The sequence below is a fragment of the Protopterus annectens genome, chromosome 2.part0 (genome assembly GCF_019279795.1).
Source record: "Protopterus annectens isolate FY-2018-M chromosome 2.part0, PAN1.0, whole genome shotgun sequence".
Taxonomy (NCBI): Eukaryota; Metazoa; Chordata; order Ceratodontiformes; family Protopteridae; genus Protopterus; species Protopterus annectens.
This window is the reverse complement of record NC_056728.1, coordinates 412365767-412393205: the sequence shown is the minus strand read 5'-3', so window position 1 is coordinate 412393205 and position 27439 is coordinate 412365767. Positions and strand designations below refer to the sequence as shown.

The window sequence follows — 27439 nt, the reverse complement described above, 5'->3', positions numbered from 1 at the left end:
AATCTCTCATTTGACAGCCACGTGGCCAAAGTGGTTAGAAAAACATTTTATATAGCCCACCTAATCATGAAGGGATTCACATCTAGACCAGGGGAGGTCATTGTGCCTCTTTACTCATCCCTCATCAGGCCCATAATTGAGTACAGTGCCCCTTTTGGGATGTACCTTACCAGACACCTGCAGCAACTGGAAAGACCCCAAAAGTACCTCACCAAGAGGATCAAAGGGCTCAAACAGATGCCATATGCTGCCCGGTTAAAGAAACTCCAGCTCTACTCAGTGGCATACCACCTGCTCAGAGGCGATCTGTGCCTGACGTATAAAGCCATGTCCAACCCGGAATTAATGGACATGCTGCACCTCAGAAAATCCAAATCCCATCGAGCTACGTGCTCGAGAGACTTGAACCTCAGCACTGAAATAAATAGGACATGCTGGAGGGACAGATTCATAACCCAGAGGCTCCCTTCACTCTGGAATAAAATCCCAGTCCAGGTTAGGCAGAGTCCCACATTGATTCTCTTCAAGAAGAATCTTGATGAGTGGATGGGAGATCGTAGGTTTACCCCGGCTATCACTTCTGTGTCACTGTTAGACAGAGGCACAGTATACTAACCTCAAAAAAAGGCATAGCAAAATTAATTTAAAATGGGTGACGAAAGCCAAACATACTCTGACTAGGCTTATAAATGCCCTAGGGCAGATAGCCTAGTATGAACCTATGAAATTAAAATTATGACAGTATTAATAAGTAGTAAACGAATAACAGTTAATATCTCCTTAGCAGAACTAGGAGAGCTCAAATATCAGTGCATTTGTGTTGCTCATCATGTAAGTGTTAAGATGGAATCTTTCAATAGCTTGTATGGAGCATGGTTTTGGAACTAACTCCAGTATGAACATGTTGTAGTAGATTGCTAGAGGCTGCAATAGGCTATGACTGCATAAACACCTGAAGGTGTTAGTAGGCTGTAATGAGGTAAGGTTGTTTTGTCAACAAGTGTCCTAATACTTGAAAATTTTATAAAATCTTTAATCATTTTTGCATATCCGCAGCCAATTCTCACGAGTAAAACCACCAGTTATTGAAAATGACTTGTAGTTACAGGGTGAACTGAGCCATGGCTAGACAATGGGTTATGATTAGAACAAAGATGAACTGTTAAATATTTTGGAGGGGTGGGGGATTACTGTGATAATGTGCAGAAATTTGGAGGGGTGGGGGATTACTGTGATAATGCGCATAAATGGAGAGAGATCAGATCTCATTAAAAGACAAGTCCTAAAGAAAATAGTAAGCAAGCAGGAGGGGGATAAATTACAATGACACTCAATGTAAAGTTGGGTTCAGGCATACCTTCAGTTGTTCCTGATTTTGCCTTAATTTTTTTGCCCTGTCCCTCATAAAATCTTTGATTTTGTTTTTTTAGAAAGTCACTGATGATTTATAACCTGGCAGTAATGCTAGACCTTGGATTTATAATCTGTCAGTAGTGGTAGAACTTCGATTTATAGTTTGTCAATAATGCTAGACATTAGAGCTTCATACTTATTGTTCAGAACATTCATGTTGATGCAGAACTTGTTCTATTAAAAGTTTAAGTGGATTAAAGTAATATTTAAAGTAGTACCTGATTTTGGGCCTTTGTTCCCCTTATATTTTGTGACAGACGGGTACCAATAAGAGTGAAAGGGAAGGTCTACAAGAGGGTAGTGAGACCAGCTATGTTATATGGGTTGGAGACTGTAGCATTGTTGAAAAGGCAGGAGTCAGAGCTGGATGTGGCACAGTTAAAGATGTTAAGATTTGCACTGGGTGTGACTAGGATGGACAGGATTAGGAATCAGTATATTAGAGGGTCAGCTCAGGTTGGACAGTTTGGATACAAAGCAAGAGAGGCGAGATTGCGTTGGTTTGGACATGTGCTGAGGAGGGATGATGAGTATATTGGGAAAAAGATGCTAAGGATGGAGCTGCCAGGTAAGAGGAAAAGAGGAAGGCCTAAGATAAGGTTTATGGATGTGGTGAGAGAGGACATGCAGGCGGTTGGTGTGAAAGAGCATGATGCAGAGGACAGGAAGAAATGGAAACAGATGATCCGCTGTGGCGACCCCTAATGGGAACAGCCGAAAGAAGATGATGATGATGATGTTCCTCTTATATTTTGTCTATGCCAAGAATTCTTGAGCAAAGAAGCAAAGAGGTATGCGTTCATATAGGACATATTTTCTGCAAGAGAGGTATGGGTTCATATAGGATCTATTTTCAGCAAAAGTAAGAAGAGCAATTCCCAGAATGTTGGAGCACTTGTCATTGAAACAAATAAATAATTTAGAAGTTTAATAAAATCCACCAAAGCTAGGTTTGAGGCTAAAATAGCTACCCAAGCCAAAGACAGTCACAAGAAGTTTTTTTTAGTTATCTTTGTAATCTGAAAAGCACAATGCATCAATAAGGTGAGCTAATTGTGAACAATGTTACCTACACTAAGGCTGAAGATATAGCTAACCTATTGGCTGTTAAATTTATCTGTAACTTTACTCCACTCTCCTTTTTTGTCTGCCCTCAAAATGCATCTGAAACTGGCTCAGCTCCCGATATCACGCAAGAAGTCCTAAAAGTATTATCAAAAGCTAGAAGTACTGCATTAGTTGGTCCAGACAGTATCGCTGGATGCATCTTAAATAGCATGAAGCACTATTTAGCCACTGCCCTAACAACACCGTTCAGTCTCAGCCTCCACACAGGTTTTGTACCAAGCAAATGGAGAATAGCTGCAGTCATTCCCCTACATGTGGGAAGACCTTCCAGAAACCCAGGCAATTCAGATGCATACATCTGATTGGCCTCATATGCAAAGTCATGGAAAGGCTTAACATGGAATTAATTAGTCAGGTCCTAGGGAACCTCCAAACATTAGACATATCTCAGTTTGGATTCATCAAGGGCAGGTCATGCTTATTCAACCTTGTGGATTTTTTTAAAAGGTTACTAAAGTAGTGGATGAAAGCAAAATGGTACACACACTATACCTTGACCTGGCCAAAGCTTTTGACACAATTCCCCACTTGGGTATAGTAGAAAACCTAAGTAAACCCCTACATCACCTGATGGGTTGCCAACTGGCTCACAGGATACATATAATCAAAATAGGGGAAGTTATCTCCACAGAGACCTGTCACCAGAGGAGTCCTCCAGGGTTCTGTGCTGGGACCGCGACTGTTTGGCATAGACTTTTCTGAAGTAAAAACCTAAGCTAATACCAAAGGGCTCTGGCTGATCAGGTTTGCAGATAACTGTGTGCTGGGAGTAGTCATTGAATCCCCAAATGACTTGGCTACCCTGCAGGAAAGTTTATCTCATATAACTAGTGTCAAAGTCCTGCTATAAGACTAAATGCCAAAAAATGCATTATTGTATCCTTTGGTAAGTCATCTATCCCAGGGAACTACCACAATGACAGTATGCCCCCTAAGAGATGACCCAGTTTTTCGGGATTTGTGAACATATGTGGACAGTTACCTAACGTTTGACCAATATGTGTCTGTTGTTATAAGAAAGGTCTTCTATATTGCACAGCTTAAAAACAAAGGATTGTGTCTAGATCTGGAGATATCATTATCCCCCTTTACTCATCCATCATAAGGCCAGTCATTGAATTTAATGCCTCCTTTGGCATGTGTCTGCCCAGACACTTGCAGTAACTGTTATGCCCACAGAGATACCTCTCTAGAAGGATACAAGGCCTAAGCAGCATGTCCTACCTGGATTGACTCATAGCCCTGCCACTATAATCTATGTCCTACAGACTGCTAAGTGGTGACTTGTGCCTTGCATGCCAGGCAACCTCTGACCCATCACTGACGGATTTACTGCATATCAAGGCAAATGGCATCAGAAATGCTCTTGTCTGTAGATCTAGACCTCTTCTGCAATATCAACAGAATGTAGATTTTGAGGGACAGGTATATTTCACAGAGGATACCACTACTGTGGAATAGACTCTCCATCCACATAAATCAAAGTTTACCCCTATCCATTTTCTAGAGCAGCTTAGATCTGTGGAAAGGAAAAAGAAATTTTACCCCAGGACTGCCCCCTGTACTACTAATGGACAGATGCAGTTCCTAAATGTTTTGTCCTCTGCATGGGCTCTCCCATATTATCTATGGTACAATCCCAGTTATTCTCATTAAAGGTTATATGTAATTATCGACCATAATGGATAAAGCCAGTCTGTAACCAAATGCAGTAGGTTATTTCAAGCACAAAAAGGGAAATTGGCTAGGTTTAAAATGGCCCACAAGGGTAGCTAGCCAACTACTTACCTCTGAACCTATACAACTTGTAAGTTGTGAGAAGGATACAAGGAGTACATACACAAGGCAAAAAGAACACATTCATTAAAAATTGAGCTTTCAAGAGGACATGGCATTTATGGTCATTAACTGTTGGAAGTTGAGCGAATTTAACAAAAAGAAGTGGGAGAAGGCATGGACCCTTTTAATCTATAGGCTAAGAGACAATTTGGTGCATGCTGTAGAAAAGTTATAAGCTGTTAGTGAATTTCATCCTGTAGTTGTGTTTGAGCTTTTCAGTCATCACTTGCAAGCTATGCAATTCTGAACAAGTCAGTTAACTAGGTAGTGCTGTCTCATTGCCCCTGGTTACAAGGTACTTGTATAAAGAGATCTTATTTGATCAACAAAAAGAAAAAGAAGGATGTTGCTAAATTGTTTACCTCTTATATATGCTTTAGATAGTGTTGTGTGCTACAACTGAATGTGCTTTTTCGTTTTTTTGCAGGAAATTTGAGCTGGTTGAGGGAATGCCTTGATAATAAAGTTGGTGTAAATGGATTAGACAAAGCTGGAAATACTGCACTTTATTGGGCTTGCCATGGTGGACATAAAGGTAATAACTTTTCTTTGCTTGATTGTCAAATATGTAAAGGTAATGACTTCTTGTCTTGCCAAAGTTTGAGAAATGGGAGAGAAGCTCAATGGACTTTGCTCCTTGGTCAGTCTATACAGGGGGTTCATTTGTAGCAGAATGTTTGAGTAGGACCAGAGAGGTTGAATGGTGGTCATAACTCTTGACAAATCCTCTATTGCCTACTATTGTCTGCTGTATGACATTGTTATTGTACTGTTAAAATTAGTGACAACTGACACCGATTTTTTTCTGCATTTTGTTGAGGACTGCTAAGTCAACTAGTTGCATATAGGGGGTGCCAGTTCTGCCTGTTTATTTTGTATATTTGAATCATTGCATGTCATATTGCTTCTTTTTGAACAGAGGGTTGACTGATTCACTCCAAGAATGTACATGCGAGACTCAGAGCCATGTTCTTTTGTATAGATTTTTTTTAATTTGGTTCCCCTCCACACCACCTTCTACTGATTCACTCTGCCCCTCCTCAATCTCCAGTGTAAGGTTGGCTGAAGATGGAGCATCTTTGCATGTTGCTGTCCTAGCACTGTGGGAGGCTTTTTGCTTTTACGTACCCTTAATCCCATCTTCTGATCATGTCTAGTAGTTACCTTAGTATATTTTTTATGTCCATACTACCAGATGTACACTGTCTACGGCAGACTGTTGACCCTTGTTCCCCCATACATTATGAGATGGAATCCATGGGCCCACACTGGTGGCTGTAGCTAGTGAAGAAACCAACAATGTTATGTTGTCCCATCTCTCCTTCATTCTTGCTGGTTGGGTTCGGAGCTGAAACTTGCTCCCACTCGGCCGTATACCAAAGCTCGAGAGCTTCTACTGGCTCGAGGCCAAGTCCTATCCCATGGTGCTTAGCGGCTGTTCCCCAGATCTCATTTGCCGCTTGAAGCTTCGGGATTGTCTTCACTGGCTCAGGCTTGTAAAATTTTCATATTTATAGTTTAATACTGCTAATCTTCTAAATACTATCTCTTATAACCTATTAGTTTTTATTGTAATAGCCTTTGCGCTAATATTTTCTTATCCTTGGTAATTTTTTTCCTTGCGGCTGTTTTTCTTTGGGCCTTGTCATCTCATCAAGAATCTGTTTTAGTTAGAGGATTCATGTCCCTTTCTCCTCCCGTCTCAGGAGTCACCATTTAAGTTAGAGGCGTCTCCTCGGGTGGAGGAGATAGTTGTCTAACTTAGGGACTCCTCCTTCCTTTCCTTCCTTTTCCCTTAAAAAAAAAAAAAAAAAAAACTTCCTATTTTACTACCTTTCTATTACCAATACCGTGTTAATTCTTATATTTTTTTGTCTATGGTTATGGTGCGTCTTCCAGCTAAGGAACATAAATCAGGATTTAAAAAGTGCGATTTCAGCATTCAAAAAATGTCCATAACTGACAGACACACTAGTGTGTACTGTCTCGGACCAGTCCATCTCCAAGATTCCTGCTCCATTTGTCATAGTTGTAGCACCAGGGTCTTACAAAAGTGGAAAAACAAGCTCATTTTAAGGGGCTTATTGAAAGTGGATGAAGGCAATCAAACTTCCAAATTGGATACTTCAAAAAGGGCTCCTTCATCGGCTGCGGTGTCTGAGCCGACCAGCAGTATCAAAGTTGCTACTTCCTAAGCTCTGAAAGTTGTCGGGCCCGAGAAACTTAGTTCTACCTTGGTTCCATCTGCTTCATCGGAACTGTTGCGGAGCCGAAAAAGGAGTCGGTCACCGTCCTTGGAGCCTGTTCGCTCAGTGCCACAATCTCCTTTATTACAGTCGGTGGCAGGTAGCCACAAATCGTTGGGTCATTCCTCTAGATCCTCCAGGCTATCTGACGCTTATGTGGAGTAGGTAGTGAAGAGGTTGCTCCAGACCCGGGCACTAGCAGAAATTCTCTCAAGCCCAGCCCATCGGATCGTGGAGCCAACAATGGTACCTCTAATTACGCCTATTCCTCCTCTGATCCAAACGAGTTTGGAGCCAGAGAGTATGGAAGTCATTGTGCTGGAACTGCCGGAGCTAGTAATCACTACTGATATCTTGGCTCCAACATCTGCTCCGGTTTCTTTGATGCTGTCATCCATCGAGGGACCTGGGGGCCAACACTCCCTGGTCGGCTTTGTGGGGGAGAGTAGAGTTGGACCCTTGTCGGAACCGGCTTTCCCACTCGGCACCTCGGCTCAAGTGAGTTTGGTTCCCACATCAGCCTTGGAGCCACCCTCCTCGGTGCCATGGAGATCTTCTGGCCTCTCAGGGCCGGAGTCTCTTTTGGCCCAGGACCATGGTGCCTTTGAGGTGATGCGGAATGTGCTCTCCACTGAGTCTGCCCCAACTTCGGCTCCAGCCTCTCTTCCCCATAAGGGACTTCTGTCCACCTTTTCATTATCCCTCCATCACCCACAGAGTAGAGAGCCAGTGCCCCAGTAAGCCACAATGGGTGGATCCTCCTCTTCCAATACCTCCCTGGAGCATCCCCCCCCCCCCCAAGGAGGTTCCTCAGAAGAGACAGTGCAAGAGGAAGCACATAGACTCCCCTGAGTCTGTCACTTCTGATACTGACTTAGAGGATTCAGAAGGGTCCCCACAGTCACCCTCTGAGGATGTCTCTTTTTCAGACCTCCTGGAGATTCTTAAGCAGAGGGGTGGCTGGAAGTCCCTTTCCCCTTCTGAAGATGAGTCTGTATACCTGGAAGCATTTGGCTCTTGCCCCTCCAACTCTTGGGTGTCTCCACCTTTCAACCCTCTCTTGGGTATGGTGAGTCGAAAGGTGTGGGACTCTCCAGACTCAGTGGACCCCGTTCCGAGGAGGCATAATTAAGTTCATTATGGTTCCGTAAGATAAGTAATATTTAGGAAAAGAGGTTCCTGTAGATGCAATGGTGGTGGCAGTGGCCACAAAGAAGGAGTTAGCTGAAACTTCTGTGTCTGTCCATCCACCGAACAAGGACTCTCATACAATGGACAGATACAGGAAGCGTATGTTCTCCTCAGTGGCCTTTACCTTGCAGTCACTGAATTATTTGTCACATTTCACGTGACTTCAGAGGGATCTCCTAAAAGAGCTAGGAGATGCCCTACAAGGTGCTACAGCCCAGGACTTATCTGATATGGTCAAGTCCCAGCCTGCAACCTTAACCTCCATCTCTGACTCCTCCATGCGCCTCATATCCTGTGCAGCTGGTGGAGCTAGCAGGGCAGCAGGCACAGGAATAGCTGATGTAATGTGATCCTATCTCGCCTACATTCTGTACATATGGGATCGGCTCTGACTCGGCACGCTATACTATAAAACGAAGTCTCTTATTGGCTGAGCCTCCTCATATCCCAGGATGCCCCACTACTGCTTCCCCAGATCTCGTTTGCCGCTTCTACAGCATAGACGTGGTCTCGGACTTGGCTGAGCTAAGTACCTCTAGTGCTAAAATTTCTGTCAGAAATTTTGCTAAATTTACCCAAAAGCTGTTTTAACAGCTATTTATCGTTGTGTGACTGTTTTTTTCTTGAAACTTGTGGTAAAAAATTGTGTTTTGTCAATGCTAAGGTTCCCGTTTAAGTTAAAGGGGCCTTTGCCTAGCCCTCGCGCTTTAATTAGGGCTGTTTTATCAGCTACTCCTTGTGTTTTAATTTTACAATTTGTGGTAGATTGTATTTTTTTCTTGGTGGCAAGTGTTCCCGTTTAACTTAGAGGGACCTTGCCTTAGTTTAAGTGTATTTTTCTTTCTCAGTGTTGAATTTTCTCTCTTGTTAAAGTTAGTGAAAGTAGATAGCCATGTCTAAAGAACATAGGCCATCTGGTTTTAAAAAATGTTCAAAATGTTATTACAAAATGTCCATTACGGACGACCATTTGTTGTGTGTATACTGTCTGGGGCCGGAGCACCTACAGGAATCCTGTAGCGTTTGCCACGCTTTTTCCTCTCGCGTGCTCCAAGAGAGGAAAAATAAGTTGATTTTGAAAGGGCTTATTACCCCTTCCTTTGAAGAAGCCCTATCTTCTTCTTCTTCCCCATCGAGGAAGAAAAAATCTTCGTCTCTGACCAGCCCGTCTGATCTGGCAGCTAAAAAGTCTAGGCAGGCTTCTCCGTCGGCTCCACGGACTTCGGAGCCGAGGGCGGAACAGTCTGCCTCGATGTCTCCAGCCTTGACTCCTCTGGTTTCGGAGCCGAGAGCTCGGGCGTCGAGAGGCGAGTCATCTCCATCGGCTCCACTGCCTTCGGAGCCGATGAAGGTTGCCCGCTCAGACTCTTCCCCTTCGGTGCCGAAGTCCACATCGGCTCCGAGGGAAATTGCAGTAGTGGTGGAATCTCCCTCGATGCCGATACTTCTCGAAACCATTCGGAGCCGGTCCCCCAGTCTTTCAGAGCCGGCGGAGAAGTCGACTTGGACCCAGTCGGTCTCTTCTCGGTCGTCGAGGATGTCCGATTCGGATGTAGACAGGGTGCTTCAAAGGCTTTTCCAGTCTCCAGTCTTTCAAAAGTTGGTCTCGGCTCCAGCCCAGTCGGCTCCGGAGCCGATTTCCCACCCTGCCATATTGGTTCCTCCTCCAACAGCTTCGGCGCCATTGGAGTCGGTGTTGGTGGAGCCGGTGGAAGTTGTAGGGTCGGCTCCGACCCTAACTCCAACCCCGCCGTTCGGGTCGGTGTTCGGTATGCGGACCTTCTCTGTCGGCCCCGGGGGGGACACTTCGGGACCGATTCTTTCGGTTCTGAGCCTCCCTCTCGGTGCGTCGGCAGCAGGAGTTCCGATTGCTGTTGTGGCCTTGGGGGTTGAACCTTCCCAGGACTCTGGGGGTCCCGCCTTCACGGCCATGAGGAGTGCCTTGGCCAAATCCTCTCTGGCCACTTCTACCTTCTCACCACCACCTTCCCTTGGCATGGAGACTAGTTCCTTTGCAGTCCCCCTGTCTCATGACAGCGGAGCCCTGGGGCCTGAGGGTACCCCCCTCGGGGGTTCCCTTCTTCCTGGAGGTCCCTCCGAAGCGTCTTCGGAGGAACCTCCGAGGAAGAAACAGTGCAAGAGGAAGCACGTCGACTCCCCTAATGAGTCTCTCACCTCGGATACCGACCTCGATGATGCGGAGGGGTCCCCCAAGTCGTCCTCGGATGATGTATCCTTTGCGGACATCTTGGAAATCCTAAAGCAACGAGGCGACTGGCAGTCCAAACCCCCTTCTGCTGAGGAGTCGGTCTTCCTCAAGGCCTTCGGGGCTCAGCCCTCCGCCTCCTGGGTGTCTCCGCCCTTCGATGAGCTCCTGGATTTGATCTCTCGAAGGGCGTGGGAACATCCAGATTCTGTTGAACCGGTACCAGCTCGCCCCAATAAATTCCTTTTGGCACCACCGGATAAGGACTTTCTTACCAAAGGTGTGGCTGTAGATGCCTTGGTGGTGGCATCTGCTACCCAACAAGATGTGGCAGAGGCTTCAACGTCCGTCCATCCTCCTAATAAGGAGTCTAGGAGCATGGATCGGTACGGGAAGCGCACCCTTGCTTCAGCAACCTTTACATTAAGGTCTCTGAATTACCTGATGCATTTTACGAGACTGCAGAGGGATCTGGTCAAGGAGCTTTCCGATACCCTCTCTGGTAACTTACCTGAGCAGTTGGCCCAGATGGTTAACTCCCAGTTGGCTACCCTGTCCTCCCTATCCAACTCCTCCATGAGGCTCATTTCGTATGCAGCCGAGGGAGCGAGCAGAGCGGCGGGCACAGGTGTTGCTCAACGGAGAAAAGCCTGGCTACGCCTGTGTCACTTTGCGGAGGCCTTTAAGTCTTCCTTTGCCGACGCCCCCTTCGATGGGTCATCCCTTTTTGGACCGAAGGTAAAGGACACTTTGACTCACTGTGAGCAGGAGGGTAAGACTTTAACTGCCGTAGGGGCCCATTTTTCCACTCCCTTCAGGCCTGATCCCAAGGCTCGAAGAGGAGGGAAAATGTGGTTCCGTAAGTCTCAAAAGTCTTACTCATCGCAGCAGAGCGATTCCCCTTCTAGAGGCAGAGGAAGGGGAAATTTTTCAGGGAGACGCCGTCCCAGGGGCGGCAGAGGCCCCCGCAACACTGGAGACCGCGAGTCCTTTCGTGGCTCCTCCTCCTTCCAGCATCCCTGAAGGAGTGCCCGACTGTGCAGCTCCGGAGCCAGTCGGGGGTCGTTTTTCGAGGCACCTAAAGGCCTGGGAAAGTATCACCCAGGACCAATAGGTGCTCCGAATCATCGCCGGAGGTTACACCATTCCCTTCTCTCAACCCCCCCCACCATCCCAAAGAATCCCGGACCCGCCACCCAGTCAACGGGATATGGCAGCCATCGAAGTTTCAAAGCTGCTTCAGAAAGGAGTCATCCAACCTGTCCCCGCAGATCAGACCGGATCAGGAACTTACTTGAGATTCTTTTTGGTACCAAAAAAGACCGGGGACTTGAGGCCCATTTTGGATCTCAGCAAGTTAAACCGATCAGTGAAAAAGTCCAAATTCCGGATGGTCACCTTACAAACCGTTCTCCCGCTTCTGGAGAAGGGTGTTTGGATGTGCTCCGTGGATCTCAAAGACGCCTATTATCACATTCTAGTAGATCAGGCGTCGAGGAGACACTTGCGCTTCAGCCTAGGGGGACAGTCATTTCCAGTTCCGTGCACTGCCATTTGGTCTCATCACAGCCCCCTGGGTGTTCACCAAATGTTTGGCAGTGGTGACTGCTCACCTGAGAAGTCTAGGATTCCAGGTGTTTCCATACCTAGACGACTGGCTCCTAACTGCCACCTCAAGGCATCTACTCTTAAGAACTCTAGCAGCCACTCTCTCCCTAGGCAGCTCCTTAGGAATCACCTTCAATTGGACAAAATCCGTATTGCTGCCATCACAGCGTATTCGGTTTATTGGTGCAGAAATAGACTCAAGGCAGATGCGAGTCTATCTTCCTGCGGAAAGGATAGCAACATTGCAGTCTCAGGTGCGGGCATTACTCCTCAGACGTCGTGCTCCAGCGAGAATGGTCCTGCAGCTGTTGGGTTCCATGTCAGCCACCATTCTTCTCATTCCCTTGGCAAGGTTACATATGAGAATACTCCAGTGGCTCCTCTTAGCCCAGTGGTCTTATCAAGACCTCCCTCTCAATCACCACATATTGGTAACAGAGATGTGCAAACAGGATCTTCGTTGGTGGCTTCATTCCTCCAACCTGGATCAGGGGCGACCCTTCGTTCCCCCGTCCCCCTCGGCCACGTTGACTACGGACGCCTCCCAGACAGGGTGGGGGGGACATTATCTGGACAGGTCGGTCCAAGGCACGTGGCACTCCGACGAGAATCTTCTCCACATCAATATCCTGGAAATGAGGGCGGTGCTTCTAACGTTGCAAGCACTACACGACCATCTTCCCCAGGGGACAATTGCCATTCAGTCCGACAACATGTCGGTAGTCTGGTATTTGAACAAGCAAGGAGGGACCAGGTCTTACCCCCTTTGCAGAGAGGCCATGAAGGTATGGGATTGGGCGATTGCTACCAAACGCTTTCTAGTAGCAACACACATTCCGGGGACATCCAGTGTGATAGCCGACAGACTGAGCAGGACTATTCTCTCCCCACACGAATGGTCCTTGAATCACAAAGTGGTAACACAGATTTTCTCAAGATGGGGAATCCCATGTTGCGATCTTTTCGCAACTCCCCTCTATGCAAAATGTCAGCACTTCTTCTCTCTCATTCCAGTTCCGGGGGAGAGACCCCCAAGGATGCTCTAGTCCAAGCTTGGCCCCCCGGTCTGCTATACGCCTTTCCACCGGTTTCCCTTATCCCCAAGGTGGTTCAGAAGCCGATTCGCTTGGGAAGCAAAATGATTCTAATCGCCCCATACTGGCCTCATCAAGTGTGGTTCCCCTTTCTTCGCAAGTATGCATTGGACGGTCCCTGATTCCTGGACCAAGTTCCGGACCTCCTGACGCATCAGTCAGGACAGCTCCATCAGGCCCTCCATTCTTTGAAGCTAGCAGCTTGGCTACTCCTCTTCCGACCATAATTAGGAGCCATTCTTTCGACCCTGAGGTTATGCATATCTTGTCCTCGGCCCACAAGTCTTCTACAAAAAAGATGTATAGCAGTAAATGGAAGAGGTTTGCTATTTGGGCTCAACTCAGAGGAATAGACCCTATGACAGCTTCTGTGTCAGAGGTTCTAAAGTTTTTAACCTCCCTGTTCAACCAGGGTTGTTCGGTGTCCACCATCAAAGTTCAATTGGCGGCTATTTCCAATTTTCATGAGCACGTAGAACCACCTTTAATGAGCAATAAGTTGTGCAAAGCCTTCATTAAAGGAGCTTGGCTTCTTAGGCCACCTATATCGCATCCTGCACCACCGTGGGACCTTAACGTAGTATTAGGCGCATTAACCGCTCCCCCCTTTGAGCCGGCAGCAACCTGTGACTTAAAATTTCTTTCTTGGAAGACTGCCCTTCTAGTTGCTATCACATCAGCCAGGTGAGTTTCAGAACTTCAAGCCTTATGCATCAATCCACCATACCTGATTTTTCACAAGGATAGAGCTTCTCTAAGACCAAACCCATCCTTTATACCAAAGGTTTGTTCTAAATTTTGCTTGCAACAATCTCTGGAATTACCGTTTTTTTCCCCTAAGTATACAGACAGAGCTGAGTATACTTTTCACACCTTAGATGTGCACAGACAATTACGTTTCTATTTGGATAGAACACACCAAGCACGAAAATCAGATCAACTGTTTGTGTCCTTTTCGGACAATAAATTGTGCAGAGCCATCACGAAAGTCACTACTGCCAAGTGGATCAGAGACTGTATTAGTCATATTTATCGCATTTCAAATAAAGAGCTTACAATTCCTGTGAAAGCTCATTCTACCAGGGCTATGTCCACTTCGGCAGCTTTTCATTCCAAGCTCTCTTTTAATGACATCTGTGCAGCTGCTACGTGATCTTCTCTACATACCTTTATTTCTCACTACAAATTGGATGTGGCATCCAGGGGCTGAGCTTCCTTCGGTTCCACAGTTCTCTGGACCGTTTTCCAGTGAGCCACCCAGGATTTAGGTGCTAGGGACGCTGTCCCATATGTACAGAATGTAGGCGAGATAGGATCACATTACATCTTTTAGTTATGTACTTACCATAACTTTAGATGTATGGGATCCATCTCGCCTACATTCCTAATAACCCACCCTCCTTCCCCCTGCCTTGGAGGCCAGAAGAGACCGAACGGTCCGAATACAACTGTTTTTTCCTCTCTTGAAACACCTGGCAATCTTATAACAACAGTCTATGTGTGTGTGCATGTGTGCGGACAAACAAGATCTGGGGAAGCAGTAGTGGGGCATCCTGGGATATGAGGAGGCTCAGCCAATAAGAGACTTCGTTCTATAGTATAGCGTGCCGAGTTGGAGCCGAGGATCGGCTCCGAACCCATATGTACAGAATGTAGGCGAGATGGATCCCATACATCTAAAGTTATGGTAAGTACATAACTAAAAGTTTGTAGACATTCCTGGATGTGCCTTTGCAAGTTTGTCGAACCCTTCTGATTTTCCTTTATTGGCACTCCCTTTGATGGCTCGTCCTTGTTCGATGCAAAAGTGAAAGAAACTCTCAGCAGGAGCCAACAAGATGGTTAGACTCTGTCTGCAGTTGGAGTCCATTTTTCCACTCCTTCCAGACCTTATCCTAAAGGTCAAAAGAGTTGAAAAATGTGGTTCCATAAGTCCAAAGGAGCCTTATCTGACACTCGTGGTGATCCTTCCCCCAGGAACAGAGGGGGAAATAACAATGGAAGATGCCATTCACACTGCAGAGGGGGTTCCCATAACCAGGGCGACAGAGATACGTTCTCTGGTAGGCCCTTTCAACACTCCTGAAAGAAGGCCAGCCTGTCCACCTGTGGAGGCAGTAGGGGGAAGACTATCACTGTACCCAGAAGCCTGGCTAAATTTGACTCGAGACAAATGGGTACAGTCCATTATATCCAGGGGTTACAACATTCCTTTTCACTGTCCACCTCATCCATCAAAGTTTATCCCAGACATTCCACCATAGGGATCAAGCAACACTAGAAATTCAAACGTTGCTAGAAGAAGAGTCATCCAAGGAGTCCCCACAGACCAATTAGGATCTGGAATTTACTCAAGGTTTTTTTAGTTCCAAAAAAGACAGGGGGCTGGAGATCCAGACTGGATTCCAGCAGACTAAACAAGTCGGTGAAAAAGTCAGAGTTCCAGATGGCAACACTGTAGCCTATACTACCGTTTCTGGGAAAAGACAATTGAATGTGCTCATTAGATCTTCAGGATGCGTACTACCACATAAAGATGGACAGGCATGCACGAAGATTTCTGCACTTCTGGTTGGGAGCCAGTGATTACCAGTTCAGAGCTCTGCCCTTTGAACTCATCACAACCCCCAGGGTGTTTACCAAATGCATGGCAGTAGTCACAGCTCATCTGAGACGTCAGGGATTCCAAGTGTTTCCATACTTAGATGACTGGCTCCTTAACTGACACCACCAAACAGCTACTAATCAAAGCAAGAGACTACACCATCCATCTCTTCTCAAAACTAGGCATTACTGTAAATGCAGAAAAATCTGCCTTGTTGCCATCACAGCATATTACCTTCATTGGTGCAGATTTAAATACAAGAGGCATATTGGCAAAACTTCCTCAAGAAAGGATCTAAACATTACGCAGTCAAGTGCTTACCTTACTCAACAAGAAAAAAGTACAGGCAAGATTTGCCCTCAAAGTCCTAGGCTCTATGACAGTGACGATAACACTACTTCCCCTAGCACGACTTCACATGTGAATATTGCAGTGGCTACTGTTCGCTCAATGGTCCATACAGGAGTTGTCTCACGAGATCCTCATAACACACTCCTACAAGAAGGACTTACTTGGGTAGATTCAGTCCACTCAGTTAACAATGGGCAAACCGTTTGTACTTCCCCAACCTTTCGCTACAGTAGCCATGGACGCATCCCAGGTGGGGTGGGGGGGGCATTATCTGGGACAGATGGTCCAAGGGGTTTGGAAAGATCACAAGTGCCATTTGCACATCAGTGTCCTAGAGATGAGGGCAGTGCTTATGGCGTTGCAGGCATTTCAGAACTCTGTTCCCATGGGGACTATTGCAATTCAGACAGACAGTATGTCGGTGGTATGGTACATCAACAAACAGGGGGGAACCAGATCCTACCCCCTATGTCGAGAGGCCCAGAGAGTTTGGCAGTCTTCTCAATGCTTTCGGACAGCAGTGCACATCCCAGGGAAATCCAACGTTATAGCAGACAGGCTAAGCAGAGCGATTCTCATGCCTCATGAGTGGTCTTTCAATCAGGAAGTTGTAAATTGAATTTTTCGCAAATGGGGCCAGCCTTGCTGCAACCTTTTTGCCACTCCCTTCAATAACTAATGCAGCAACTACTTTGTCCTAATCTCCCCTCCAAGAGAGTCACCGAGGGCTGCACTTGTTCACTCTTTGTCTTTCCCCCTTTCCCCTGGATTCCAAAGGTTATCCAGCAAGCAAAGTTGTTGAGTCACAGGTTAATTCTCATAAGTTCATAGGTAGGTACTAGGCTATTGGTCCAAGGGCCTAAGTAAGCCTAGCCAACAAGGTTCCCTGGCTTACACCACCCAAGAAAGTTATTTTCCTGTGCCCCTGTCAAGCAGAGCCACATAAGTGATCCCCAGGGTGTATTTCCTATTTCCCATCCACTTATCAAGATTTTTCTTGAAGAGTGCTAATGAGGAACTTTGCTTGACATAGATGAGTAGCTTGTTACAGAGTATGAGAAGTCCCTGGGACATGAATCTATCCCTCCAGCATGTCCTGTTTATTGTAGTGACAATGTTTAGGTCCCTACAGCGTGTAGCACAGAGGGATTGGGATTTCTTTAGGTGTAGCATGTCCAACAGCTCTAGGTTTGACATAGCTTTATATGTTAGGCAGAGATCACCTCAGAGTAGGCAATATGCTATGGAGTAAAGCTGGAGTTTTTTGAGCCAGTCAGTGTAGACCATCTGTTTGAGGCCAGTAATCCTCTTTGTGAGGTACTGCTGTGGCCTTTCCAGCTGCTGCAGATGTCTTGAGGTACATTCCCAAAGGAGTGTTGTACTCTATAATGGGTGTAATGAGTGTTGAGTAGAAGGGAACAATGACCTCTTTTTTCCTAGATGAGAACCCTTTTGTGATGAGGTGTGCCACATAGAAGGATTTCCTGACTACTGTGGCGATGTGATTATCAAAAGAGAGACTACTGTCCACCTCCAAAAAGGGGGAGCCACGACGGACCCCAGGAACTACCGCCCCATTAGCCTGATGAGCCTGCAGGGCCATGGAATTGTATCATCATGGAACTCATAAACAGACATTGGTAATCTCCAAACCCTGGACCCCACCCAGTTTGGGTTTGTAAATGGCAGATCATGTCTCTTAAACCTGATAGACTTCTTTGAAGCAGTCACCAAAGCCATAGATGAGGGTAAGGTTGTTCACACAGCCTATCTAGATCTTGCCAAGGCTTTCGATACCATCCCCCCACTCTGGAATTATAGATAAACTCATTAAACTAGGTATAAATCCCTATGTCACAAGATGGGTTACCAACTGGCTCATGGACAGAACCCACACTGTGAAAGTAGCAGACTCCAAATCCGACTTCAGACCAGTGACAAGTGGAGTACCACAGACTTCAGTCCTGGGTCCTCTCTTGTTTGGCATATAATTCTCTGAAGTACAGGCTAACACAGAAGGTCTTTGGCTAACGAAGTTTGCAGATGACTGCAAACTGGGAGCCATAATTGAAACTCCTAACAATGTGAACATCCTACAAAAGGTCTTCACTGAGACATATGCCTGGTGTCAAAGCCATGGCCTGAAGCTCCGTGCCAAAAAGTGCATTGTCATCCCCTTTGGTAAAAACTCTGTACCCATGAACTACCACATAGGTGGTAGTCTTCTTAACACCGAAAAGTGTGATAAGAGACTTTGGGACACAGGTGGACAGTATTCTCTCCTTTGATAATCACATTGCCACAGTAGTCAGGAAATCCTTCTACATGGCACACCTCATCGCAAAAGGTTTCTCATCCAGAAAAAGGTCATTGTTCCCCTCTACTCATCACTCATTAGACTCATTATAGAGCACAGTGCCCCTTTTAGTATGTACCTCACAAGACCGGTACAACAACTGGAGAGGCCACAGAAATACCTCACAAAGAGGATTATTGGCCTCAAACAGATACCCTACGCAGACCGTCTCAAGAAACTCCAGCTTTACTTAGTCACATATCGCCTACTCAGAGGCAATCTCTGCCTAACATACAAAGCTATGTCAAACCCAGAGCTGTTGGACATGCTCCACTTAAAGAAATCCCAATCCCCCCCGAACTACACGCTGTAGGGACCTAAACCTTGCCACCACAATAAACAGAACATGCTGGAGGGATGGATTCCTGTCCCAGAGACTTCCCATACTCTGGAACAGACTACCTATCTGTCATACAGAGCTCCTCATTAGCACTCTTCAAGAAAAATCTTGATGATTAGATGGGAAATAGGAAATAAACCCGGGATCACTTCTGTGACTCTGCTCGACAGGGGCACAGGAAAATAATTTTCTTGGATGGCGAAAGCCAGGGTACCTTTTTGGCTAGGCTTATATAGGCCCTAGGGCCAGTAGCCTAGTACCTCCCTATGAACCTGGGTCCCCAGGTCTGTTATCACTCATTTGGTGTTAAGTTGACTGCCACCTATGTGGTAGTTCATGGGTGCAGAGTTTTTACCAAAGGGGATGACTGTGCATTTTTGGCATTGAGCTTGAGGCCATGGCTCTGACACCAGGCATCTGTCTCAGTGAGGCCCTTCTGTAGGATGTCCACATCATTTGGAGACTCAACTATGGCTCCTAGTTTGCAGTCATCTGCGAACTTCAATAGCCAAAGGCCTTCTGTCTTAGCCTGTACTTCAGAGAAGTAGATATCAAACAGGAGAGGTCCCAAGACTGAACCCTGTGGTACTCCACTTGTCACTGGTTTGAAGTCAGATTTGGAGTCTGCAACTTTTACAGTGTGGGTTCTGTCAGTGAGCCAGTTGGCAAGCCATCTTGTGATGTAGGGATTTATACCTAGTTTAGTGAGTTTAGCTATAATTCCAGAGTGAGGGGATGATATCGAAAGCCTTGGCAAGGTCTAGATAGACTGTGTGAACAACCTTACCCTCATCTATGGCTTTGGTGACTGTTTCAAAGAAGTCTATCAGGTTTAGGAGACATGATCTGCCTTTTACAAACCCGAACTGGGTGGGGTCCCTAGAATCAGTGGCGATTTTGTTTTCGTAGCTAGCTTTGGAGGATCTTAAAAGGGATCTCAGCTTTTTACTGAGGCTGACCAGGGAACTCCTCCACTCATGGGATTTTACTCTCTTTTGCAACAGTTTCTTCCTTCTGTTGTAGAGTTTATTTATGGCAGGGGACCACCAGATTGGCTTCCTTTTTTGGAGGATAGCATCTTGGTTCTGTTTGGGATAGCATGATCCATGCACTCGTGTAAGTGCTTATACAGTGCATCTGTGTGGGATTCAGTGGTCGTAACTGTATTTTCCATCTGCATGGGTGTCATGAAGTTCGCCACTTCTGTCTTAAGAAGCATGAAGTTGGCTTTGGAGAACATTTTTACCGTGATATCCTTAATGGGGGGTGGGATGTGGATATCTAGGGTGATTAGCTTATGGTCGGATCTGACCAATGAGGAGTTGACTTCAGGTGTGAAACACCGGTCACTCATGTTGGTAATGACTAGGTCTAGGATATTGTTGCCCCTGGTGGGGGTGTGGATAAGTTGATCTGGGGCATTGGAATTTATGAATTCCAGAAAGCGTTGAGCGAAGGAGTTGGTACATGAGTAGTTTTCCCAGTTAATGATGGGGTAGTTGAAATCACCCATTGTTAGGGTGTTTGGTTGAACCCTAATATTTTCCAGTACATCAAGAAAAGAGGAGTGTGAATCCTGGGGTATGGTGGGGGGGGATCTGTAGCAAGCTACAATTTGGATTGCAGTTTTTCCCAGAATTAGTTGCACTTGGATAACCTTGGATGCATTATGTTGAGCAGTTGATCTGGAGGTGTGGATATCCTTAATGAATATGGACAGACCTCCGCCTTCGGTCTTCCGATCCAGTTTAGGTGGCCGAAAAGTGTGGTATGAATTATAGCCTGGTAATGCAGGGATGCTCTCTGGAGCCTTGAACTAGGTCTCAGTCACTGCACAGATATCTATGTTCTCTATTTTAAGGAGTGCCTCGAGGGAGTGCATTTTGAGATTTGGACTTCTAGCAATTGAGTAGCATTACCTGCAGTTTTTGCTTGCCTGTTCCTGTTACGGTGGTGAATTTATATTTGAACCTTGCCTAAAAAAGGCACTATAGGGGCAGCAAGAGCCTTAGCCAGTATCCAGAATCCCAGGGGTGACAGGTGCAGGCCATCTCTGGCAAAGCATCATGATTTAAAAATAACGTGAGAACTTTTATTGTAACAAAAGCACTTTCGGAAGGCTTCGTATCCTTCCTTCCTCAGACAAGTTTAAACGCTAATGCATACAATGTCTGCTTTAAATAACAGCATCATTAATTACCATTCAATTAATGTTTATTCAATTAACATCATATTGTGTTGTTAGAATTAGGTCTGATGTACTTTAAAAATCCTGACTTGGTTATTGCACTCGCCCAATATCAAGTCCCCTCACTACTATCTGCACACCCTATACTATGAATAGCATACATAGTGTGCAAAAAAGTATAACAATATAAAAATGTAAAAATATGAAAATAATAAAAAAATATAAAAAATTATATAAAAATATGTAACTATATGTATATATGTATAGCTCCTATGAAATATGACAATGGGTCATGTAAGATACTGGATCCCCTTAGAATGACACCTGAAGCTTAGTCAATTGTTGAAGTCAATCATTTTGTCCTTGTACTGCGGTATCATTCTGGGTGATGGCAGGATGCTACTCAGGACTAGGGTCATACCTGCCTGGGCTACAAGATTGGAGAGCTCTTCCATATCTCTTTTCATGTAGTCCAGGGAGGTACATCTCATTGCTTCATACTGGCCTCGTCAGATTTGGTTTCCCTTTCTTTGGCCCCACCTTCAGGAGGACTCATGGATCCTGAACCCTGTGCCAGATCTTCTGACACATCAGTCAGGAATGCTCCACCCTGCCCTCCACAGCTTCAAGCTGACAGCTTGGCTTTTCCACTTACGATCTTAGCCAGGCTTCCGGAATTGTCCTCTGCAGTTCGTCACATTCTAGTTTCCTCGCACAAGCAGACAACTAGGAAACTTGATGCAATCAAATGGAAGAGGTTCTCTTGCTGGGCTAATAAAAAAAACATATAGATCCATTTACAGCATCTATACCTGCAATTCTGGAATTTCTGACAAAAATCTTTAATCAAGGAGCAGCGGCAGCCACTATTAGAGTTCAATTACCTGCTATTTCTAATTATCATGTGGCAGACTTCGGGTCTAGTGTAATGTCCCATAGACTGTGCAAAGCTTTCCTCAAGGGTACTTTTCTGTTATGACCACCCTTCAGAGAACTTCCTCCTCCTTGGGATCTCAATCTAGTATTGTCATCTTTGATCCTGCCTCCTTTCGAACCAGCATAATCTTGTTCATTAAAATTTTTATCTTGGAAAACACTCTTCTTGACAGCAATTACTTCAGCCAGGAGAGTATCAGAGTTGCAAGCCTCGTCTATCCATCCACCCTATTTGATCTTACACAAAGATAGTCTCCCTCAAAACAAATCCTTCCTTCTTACCAAAGGTTTGTTCTCAAGCAAATTTAAACCAAAATATAGATTTACCAGTGTTTTTTCCTAAATGTGTCAACAAGGCAGAGTATAAATTCCACCAACTGGATGTGCATAGACAGTTGCATTCTGCTTGCATAGGACCAAAGGTTTCAGAAAATCAGACCAGTTGTTTGTCTCCTATTCAGAAAGTTAAAAAAGTTTGGCAATCTCAAAAGTTACCTTGTCCAAATGGCTTACTGAAACCTTCACCTATGTCTGTGATTCCCACAATAAAGAACCGTCAGGAAAAGTTAAAGGGCATTCAACTAGAGCGGTATCTACCTCCATTGCCTTTCATTCCAAACTTTTTTGGATTCAGTTTGTGCTGCCGCTACATGGATTAACCCTCATACCTTTATTACTCATTACAAAGTAGATGTGGCCTCCTGGAACAGGGCATCCTTTGGTTCCACTGTCCAGAGTTTATTCCCTTGAGCCACCCAAGAAATAGGTGCTGGGGACTCCGTCCCAACCAGCAAGAAATGAAGGCAAGATGGGACAACATAACCTAAAGAAGTTATGTACTCACCATAATGTTCCATGTTTGTTGTCCAATATCTCACCTTCAGTCTTGTGTCCCTTCCAGCCATCCCCCTCCTGGAGAATCTAGAGGAAATTTCTCAAAAATTGGGAGATAGGGGCTGATTCCCTTCTTGCATTTTCTTGTTAACTTTAACAATATGTTTCATATATTACCTTTTTGGATATCGAATATATCATAGCAGCCTTTCTCCCTCAAACGAGATCTGGGGAACAGCCGCTAAGCACCATGGGATAGGACTTGGCCTCTAGCCAATAGAAGCTTTCAAGTTTTGGTATACGGCCGAGTAGGAGCAGAGTTTCGTATCGAAACCCAACCAGCAAGACTGAAGGTGAGATATTGGACAACAAACATGGAATGTTATGGTGAGTACATAACTTCTTTTTTCTTCTGGGATGGGTAACTTAGTATATAAACTACCTTTTTTTGTACATGGAGGTTATATATGCCATTGCCACTGACATTTGAACAGTTCAACTTTTGTCAAGAACAAAGGGATTATAAAGCACATTAAGTGGAAATAACTACTGTTGCAACAATAAATGTGCTAAGTATTATGATCTGTTAAAAACTGGACCACCTTCAACAGCTTTTAGAACTATATTCCACAGACATCAAGACCGCTTGGCACTTAGATTTTCAGGCTTTCAGCTCTGTCCTCCATTTCCATTTAGCATCTCTTACTGATCTTGAATTCATTGCCGCATGAGAGTTTGGACAGGAAGGAATGCTTCAAAATATTTTTTTTTCAGTTTTGATTATTTTTTTTAAGAAAAGTACACTTGCTGAATTTTTTGGTGTGGAATACTTCTCACTGCAAGCTTAGAGGTAATTCCTTACTTCAGCTCTTTTTTTCATGCTTATAGGATTCTTTCTCGTCCTTGCCAACCACTCTCACCATTTCCCCTTGGTATGCAGGCCCCATGGCCTGTTACTGCCATTAAACATGCTGAAATCATTACTTAGCCATTATGCCTGTAGCAGGGCTGTTGCATGCAGTGACATGAACACTAGTTTGCTGTCTAGGTGTGGAGTGTAGTACTCTGAGTGCTCCATTTATCCAGGCTTCAGATGGGAAACACACAATCAGTGCTGCAGTAAGTACCAGATCTTCCAACTGAGAAGATACCAACTTCGAGTCCTCTGACTCTAGACTCAGTGTAAGCCATTCCCTTAATTGAGACTGCCAATCCAGAGGGTGGTGAAATGCCCCGTAGGCAGACTTTACCCAAGCATTAATTCCCTTAAGTTACCCTCATGGCTACTTCACTTGGAATATGGCTGTGAACCCATGTTAACCCCCTTCAAAGGTCATGGAATGTTTCTGTGATGAGGTTAAGAATTCTATCAGAAAGATTTGCAAGGACAACATCATCTGTCACCTGGACAATCTGAGCCTCAGGTCCACCCCACTGGGCAAGGTTCTGCAGTATCTGGTCAAACTTTTCAACAAAGGCACATGTTACTTTACTATAAAAGTATATTTAGCAGTAATTTTCATATCTTTATGTGGGTTTCCAGACCATGCCCCTTACCTCACTCAAAGTTAGTAAAACAGTCTTCAAGGACTCCTGTTGAAGGCCCTCAGTCACAGACACAATGTCTTCTTGGGATCTGCATTTAATTTTAGCAGCACTTACATGACCACCCTTTGAAACATCAGCAAAAGCTGACCTCAAATACTTGTCTTAGAGAATTTCTGAGTATCAGCTGTGGGTTTTGTGCCAAGTAAACTTACTTTGCAGAGGAAGCCAGTTCAACTCAAATTTTTAATCATCTTTCCCTTCTGTGCAGACAGATCACAGTATTTCCTCCATTGCATGGATGTTCGTAGGATACTGAGAGTCTTTCTAAAAAGACGTCAGAAAAAAATGTTTATTTCTGGTGTCCCACAAATTAATGTTTTTAGTGTCAAACTGCTTCTTTTCGGGTGGTCATCAGATTGCATTACGTTTTGCTACCCCAGAACAGGTAAAACAGTGTCCATGTTCCTCACAGCCTATTACACCAGAGTCTCCCCCACAGTATTCCACCAGATTGGCATCATTGATATTTGCACAATAGCCTTAAGGTCCAACCTCAGCATCTCCAACAAATAGTATAAACTGGAAATTATTTTCAGAGTAAGGTCGTCTTTTGAGGCTAATGGTGCAGTGGTTAGCATTGTCGCCTCACAGCAAGAGGTTCTCCGGTTCGATCCTCGGCTGGGGTGCCTTCTGTGTGGAGTCTGCATGTCCTCACTGTGGTCGCGTGGGTTTTCTCCGAGTGCTCCGGATGTTCATCGTACATACAGCTGCAGTCATAACAGATGGGTTCTCCTGCCGTCAGGCGGGTCCTCGGTCGGACGAATTCCAAAGTCCAGGTCCGGCGTCGGTTGTCGTCGCTTCTTCCCTGATGTCAGTGCGACAGGGGTATAAAAGAACCAGCCAACGCCATTTTCTTCAGTCTTTCTTGCCGCGTGGTGCCCGAAGCAAAAGCAGTTCGCAAGTGCCGGTCGGCCAGCTCCTGAAATTACGAAAATTTTGCAACTGAAGTCTTCTTGAAAGCTAAGTACCCCGTTGGGGAAACTTTTCTTGCCTCAGACCGATGTCAGCCAAAGTTAATAATTGTATTTCTTGTGGGAAGCAAATACCACATAAGGATTTCCATTCCCTCTGTATTCCTTGCTTAGGCCCAGACTACGACGTCTCGGTCTGTCGTTTTTGTGCTACATTCAACAAACGCACCATTAAGCATCGGGCGGAGTTTGCCCAGCATTATTTTGGCAAAAAATTTAACTATATTATGTCGTCGGATACTCCGACTCCAGTTTTGTCTAAAAAACTCAAAGATATGGACCGACACACGAGGTCCGTGGCCTTTACCGACACCAGGCCAAAGCCGACTACAGGTGGTCCGGTTCTCAGTGAGGCGCCTACGCAGCCCCTGACTACCGACGACACTTCATTGGAGGTGTCTTCTGTGCCCGAGGTCGCAGGCTCCTCGGCCCACACCCTGACTACAGATACCGAAGCCACTCTTGGTGGTGAATCTCAAAATGTAGACGGGTCTGCCTCCTCTCAAGGTGTCTTCAGACCTTCCTCTTCTTTTTCCATCAAGGCTTTCACTAAGTCTAAAGCAGCCATGCATTCTAAGAGACAAGCTACACAGGGCCCTTCTCCAGGCCCCATGCCTAAAAAAACAGATGCTTAAAATGGCTGAGGATTTAATTACTCTTATCAGGGTTCTCAACCCCGGACAAAAGGCCCAGAGTGGAGGAAGAATCCCTCCTCTGACCAGGCCTCCATTATATCAGAGCACTCTGATGAACAGGAACATTCTTACTCCCCTTTTGAAGATTCTGATGCAGAGGAGTCCATTCCCTCTGTCTCCCCAGAGGATTTCTCATTTGGGAAACCTTGCATACCTTAAGGGAACACTTCCACTGGGAAGGCCAAGAGTACTCAGATTCCAAGAAAAGGCTTAGGGATTTTCTCTTGCTACCCCAGCACAGGCCTCTGGCTATACCTCCTGTCTTAGACATACTAGATGATGTGTACTCGGAGGCCTGCCTTAACCCGGATTCTTTACCTCCAGCCCCAGTCAAGCCTGACAGGTACTACCGGGTTCCTGACTCACACCAATTTTATACAAAGCCATGCGGCTGACCCAGAAACTATCTCACAGGGCCCCAAGGGAATTAAGGCCTCCACTGCTAAAAATCCATTACCTTCCGAGAGAGATTCCAGATCCTTAGAAAGGTGGGGAAAAAGGTATATACCTCGGCCACCTTAACCATGAGGGCATTAAACTGCCAGTTCCATATGCTAAAGTACCAACAGTTTCTGTTATCACAATTGAGAAGTAAAATGTCACAACCTGAACAACCAGACTTGAAGGAGTTTCAGGATTTGATGCATAGTGCAGAACAAGTGGGTAAACATACCTTGCAATGTGGTTTTGATGCTCTAGAGGCCTCATGTAGAGCTGCTGTTACAGGATCAGTGATACGTAGACATGCCTGGCTCAAGGAACAAACCTTACCAGATCATGTCAAAGCTAAATTACTAGATGCCCCTCTTCAAAAGGCTGCATTATTTGGTGTTAAAGCTGAGGAGGTATTAAAGAAAATGGAGGAAAAGGCTAAATCAATGCAAACAGTGAAAGATTTTCTACAGGTACAACCTCCACGTTTCAGTAGAAACTGGCCTTCCAAAAATTGGTCCTTTCCAGCCACGGACAGACCCCAAAGAGGTAGATACAGGCGTCTGAGGGGCAGGGGGCAATCTCAAGGATCATTTAGAGGCAGACAATGGCAAGCTCCTACACAAAGAGGTGGTGAGGATAGTTCGCAGCCATTCAGAAAGTAAGCCCAATGACATTCCCCTTTGCATGCCAAGCAAGGCTCAAATGGCAGCACCCTTAGGCAGAAAACTGGCATTATTTTCAAAAAATTGGCATATTGTCACAAAAGACAAATGGATCCTGGACATTATAAACAGAGGCTACAGATTCCATTTTCACACCCTTCCAAAAATGAGTGGCATGCCAAACCTGCCACACAATCAAAGGGCAGAGGCACAAAGACAAATTTCAGATCTCAAGGACATGAAAGCTATTCAAGAGGTACCTACTCACAAACAAGGTCAAGGTTTTTATTCCAGACTATTTCTGGTACCAAGGAAGGGAAAAGATTGGAGACCTATTTTGGACCTATCCATCCTAAACACATTTTTACTCGTACCAAAATTCAAGATGCTCACTTTACAGCAGCTTCTTCCCATGCTGGGCAAGGGGTCTTGGCTGGTAACATTGGACCTCAAGGAGGCATACCTGCATGTCCCAATCAGACAAAATTGCAGAAGATACCTCAGATTTCTTGCAGGTTCAACCCATTATCAGTTCTTGGCATTGCCCTTTGGCTTATCTACTGCGCCCAGAGTATTCACGAAATGCCTGGCATCAGTAATTGCCTACTTCAAGGGATACAGATATACCCCTGACATCTGGCTTATGTAATAATGTTGTTGAATTCTCTGGGATACACAGTCAACAAAAAGAAATCAAGGTTAATACCCTCTCAGAAAATAATTTTCCTGGGTG

The 27439-nt window shown here is 45.3% G+C and overlaps 1 protein-coding gene across 1 annotated transcript in view; it reads left to right on the top strand.

The window, feature by feature from the left end:
• OSTF1 (osteoclast stimulating factor 1) overlaps positions 1-27439 on the top strand; it is a 625847-nt gene that overhangs the window by 383697 nt on the left and 214711 nt on the right. The window contains exon 6 of the mRNA XM_044060847.1: positions 4808-4915. Coding sequence (XP_043916782.1) covers positions 4808-4915 — 108 coding nt within the window. The remainder of the gene's footprint in view (positions 1-4807; positions 4916-27439) is intronic.